Source organism: Dromiciops gliroides, chromosome 2, assembly GCF_019393635.1.
Source record: "Dromiciops gliroides isolate mDroGli1 chromosome 2, mDroGli1.pri, whole genome shotgun sequence".
Classification (NCBI taxonomy): Eukaryota; Metazoa; Chordata; class Mammalia; order Microbiotheria; family Microbiotheriidae; genus Dromiciops; species Dromiciops gliroides.
The window spans coordinates 69275152-69279508 of record NC_057862.1 but is presented as its reverse complement, the minus strand read 5'-3'; the positions used below and the strand labels follow the sequence as shown (position 1 = coordinate 69279508).

At 48.4% G+C, this 4357-nt stretch overlaps 1 protein-coding gene across 1 annotated transcript; it reads right to left on the bottom strand.

Moving 5' to 3' along the window:
- Nucleotides 1-1576: 1576 nt before the first annotated feature.
- LOC122738296 lies at nt 1577-4145 on the bottom strand. Its single transcript, XM_043980346.1, has 3 exons — nt 3827-4145; nt 1969-2210; nt 1577-1624 (listed from the first exon to the last, which is right to left on the bottom strand). The coding sequence occupies exons 1-3, from the start codon at nt 4143-4145 to the stop codon at nt 1577-1579; spliced, it is 609 nt and encodes a 202-aa protein (XP_043836281.1).
- Between the last annotated feature and the right edge of the window lie 212 nt (nt 4146-4357).

Genomic DNA, 4357 nt, shown 5'->3' with positions numbered 1-4357 from the left:
GTCATGGAATTGGGAGGGGACAGGTTAAGAGTTGGAAATGTGTCTTATGGAACTTTCTTGCCTCAGCAATCTCCTCACCACACCTCCTCATTAAAAGGGCCTGAGCAGGTAACTCTCACACAGATAGACAGGCCTCCATCACCTGCTATGGGGTACGCTGGTGCTAAAGGGCACTGACCTGACCATTGGCACCCCACCCAAACAAATCCCAATCCCTCTGAATCAAAGGGTTCATCAAATCCCTCTCCATTCTGGCTGTGCCCCCTTGGGAAAGAGATTTATTTCCCTAAGGGCTACAGTGCCCTCTAGTGACGAAGGGACCTCGTGACCTGGAGTTCTGTAGTCCAGAGTGATTGATTGCAGACCGGAGAATTTGAGCTAAAGTTGGCTACAGAAGGAGGGGTCGTGTGTGTGTGTGTGTGTGTGTTTGTTGTTGTTGTTGGCACAGCAACTCATGATATCATTGCCTAAGGTAGTTACACATTTGTGTATAAGGTATAAGGTATCTGTGTAAGTGTAAGGTATTGCCTCTGTTATGTGGATATTTTGGTTGCCAAAAGGGGAAAAGAATATTTGCATGAGGAACTCTGACAAAAACAGCTTGAGAAGAAACAGAACCCCTTAGATAAAAATGATTGAAGAGAGTTCTATGGACCAGAGAGAAAACCACCTAGCATATAAATGCACTGAGAGGACCTGTTTGAAAACAGCCCTAAATGGCTGTAGGGCATCATGGCCTATCAGCTCATTTGCCTATGACCATTTTCAGATTTGGAAGGATATAGATGACAAATTATCCGTCAAATAGCCATTTGATGATTACGTAATTACTGCTGAGGTCATATATAACAGAGGTGGATTTTTTTTTTTGAGTTAAACATCTCAAGTTAGAGATGATTTATAAGGAGACCCTAATTTGAGATATTTGAAGCCAAGGGAGATGAGATCACCAGATGAAGAGAGGAAGCTGACTACAGTGATTTGAAGACCGAAGCCACAGAAAATATAGAAGCTGCTGACAGAAAGGGGCAGTAACCCACTGGTCCCAATCTGACAAAGTGGGTACAGGTCAGGTGAGCAGCCAACCTTAGCCTAGGGAAGGAGAGCCCTTGTAGAGTTTGAGGTGCAGGCAGGAGTGATGCTAACAGCTGATGTGTATATAGCATTTTTCTTACATTTTCTCATTTGTGCCTCATCTCCCAGGGAATAAGGACTAGTGTTATCTCCAATTTACCGAAGAGGCAACTGAGGCATGGAAAAGTTAAGTGGCCTGTCCACTGCCACTCCTTCAGGTAGAAAGTGTCAGAGGTAGGATTAGCGGCATCCAGGTTTCTTCTGGCTGCAAGATTAGCTGTCTGTCACTACTACCTACCAGGCTACCTCAAAAATAGCATGAAGGAATGGGTCAGGAGAACATTGATCCCACCCCAACCCTTTTCTTTGATCCCCTTGCTCCTTTGAGCTTCTGAGAATGGAGAACCCACACCAAGACTGCAGAGAACAGTTTAATGACATCCTGGCAACCTTCAACAGCAGGAAACGCCGAGGGAGGTGACTGGAGGGCCCCCTGGGAAATCTAAGATCCGGAATCTAGGTGACTTGTCACATCCACGTCCACAGACAGCTGGGAAGGAAGAGACTGGGTCAGGGTCAGGGTCTGGCCCTTCCGCCTATGCGACAGCAGCGGGAAGAGGCAATATTGGAAACAGGCCTTAAATAGGGGCCCAGTCATATAGATGGTAATGTCAAAGCCAGGGTTCCCACCCACTTCTCGGCCTGCAGCAGTCTCTGTAATCAGGCTCTCATCCCCCCTGCCCCCACCCCATCCATCTCCCCCTCCTCGACCAGCCACGGACACTCGGGGAATGGGGGGTGGGGAGTAGGGCACCCCTGTAGTCAAGCTCCGGGAGGGTCGAGGACGGATCCCACCTTGGTACTTTCACTCCCGGCACTCAGGCCTGGCAGGGCTGTCTCCTGGCCGAGGAGGGTCAAGGCGAAGTGGACGCAGTTGCTGTGGGTCGGGTGATAGGGAAGCGAGTCTGCATCCATGGCCTCCTGCACCCTCCGCTTCAGCGCCTTGCGGTCCACGCCGCCCTTCCGCCGCAGAACTCGCCAAAGCGAGCGCGAGCGCAGCAGCTGCCGCCGGCCCTGCTTGGACACCATGCCCTCCCAGGGACCCAGGAAAGCCTGGGGCCCAGGGGGAGGCCGGCCTGGGGGCGAGGAGGGGAGAGGCAGGGAGAAGGTCGTTTTCATGGCTGGGGCAAGTTACCCATAACCAATATCACCTTCCAGTACTGCCACTTGTCATCTCCAATTCTGTCAGCCTCCATGGGGACTTGCCACCAAGCTCCCAAACCCCATCCCTACTCTTCATCCCCATCCCTCACCCTCACCACCCTGTCATTTCCCCAAGCTACATCCCCTATCCCCCCTCATCATCCCCATCCGGTCTCATTCCCATCTTCTGTCCTCCACAATCTATCATCCCTCAAACTCCATCCCTAACCTTCTATCACCTCTAATCTTTATTCATACTCAGCTTCTACCAACCCTGTTGCTCCCCCAAACTCTGCCATCCCTTCTTATCATCTCTTCCTTCATCTTTCCTCAAACTTTGTCATTTACAAAAACAAAACAAAAACAAATTCCATTCCTCTGCTTACCTCCTCATCCCTGTCCCAGTCACCCCCACTCCCATTATCCCCCCAAATCTTATCCATGTAACCTTTGTGACTATAGGGACTTTTTAATTTTGTTTAATAAATGCTCATTGAATTGAATTCCTTTCTCCCATCCTCACCCAATTCTCATTTCCCCAAACTCCATCCTGTCTCTTCCATTGCCCCTTACCATCTTTATTCCCATCTCCATCCTCCCCTAAAACCCATCCCCAGGCACCATCTCCATCCTTTGTTTTCTCCCAACAGCTGTTCCTCTTTCAAACCTATCTCCCATTTCCATAATCTCCAAATTTCTCTCTGCTAACACTCAACATCTGAGTCCCATTTCCTTCTTGTCACTCCTAAGTTCCTTTTGACTCCCTCTTCACCCCCTCTTCCCTGACTATCCCACCTGCCTCCCTCTCATACATCCTTCTTCAGTCCTATAGTACCTAGAGACTATGTTAGTTAGGCACTTAGTCATTTATCTCCCTGTTTGGTTTCTCATGTATGAGTTTTGTCTTCCAGTGAGAGACCGGGATTCCTACAAAGACAGCACCAAGCCCAGTGTGTGGCAAAAAGTAAGCCCTTAATACATGCTTGTTGAATTGAATTGATGGGGGAAGTGATTTCTCCTTATAAGAGGGGCACATATACTCAATCCTTCACTTATTTCTCAGTCATGTCCAACTCTTTGTGGCCCCATTTGGGGTTTTCTTGGCAAAAATACTGGAGTGGTTTGCCATTTTACAGCTCAGAAAACTGAAGCAAACAGGGTTAAGTGACTTGCCTAGGGTCACACAGCTAGTAAGTGTCTGAGGCCAGATTTGAACTCACAAAGATGAGTCTTCCTGACTCCAAGCTCTGCAGTCTATCCACTACAACACATAGCTTGCTAGTACTAACTACCTAGTGTTTGATATAACTATCTAAATTGGATTTGAATTCTTTCCCCCAATCAGGAAATTGGGTTTCTGGGGACCACACAATGTCTTATGTATGCATCTGTGTGCATATATGTACATGAAATGATCAGAGTTGTGTACAAGAATCACAACCATCTCTTTCTCTGAGCTCTAAACCAGCAGACTGAGGTGGAATCTTGAGTATCATTCAGACCGACTGAATCACTTCCCACCCCCCACTCCCGCACCCCAGGCACTCACCTTCAAAATGGATGATTTCCCCATGTCCACAATAGACACCTACATGGGCCCCCAGCCATTGCCCTACAGGTGATGTTAACCGGAACAAGAAGAGGTCTCCAGGTTCTGGCTCATTCCCTCCCAAGTCCACAGCCTCAAAGTGCTGACCCAGGAAAGCCTCATACAGGAAGAACTGGGCAGTGCTTACAACACCAGATAGGACCTGGGTAGAAACAAGGCCTTGCCTTCCTCTTGAACCTAGGCCTGTCCCTGTGGATGGGACTTCCACTGTGGGAATCAACCCTCTAGCCTGAGGGTTGGGGCCAAAGCCAGGAGGCATGGTCCAGAGTGGAGGCAGAATAGACCTCAAAGAATGATTTAGGTCAGCTTTCAGAAAGGTATATTCAAATGTAAAGCCCTCAGTTCCTCCTTTGTGGAAACCTTATATTTCCTGGGCATCAGGGAGGAAATCCCTCTGGAACTTTGTAGGACCCCCTCATTCATTCTTTTTGTTTTGTTTTGTTTTTGTTTTTGTTTTTGTGAGGCAATTGG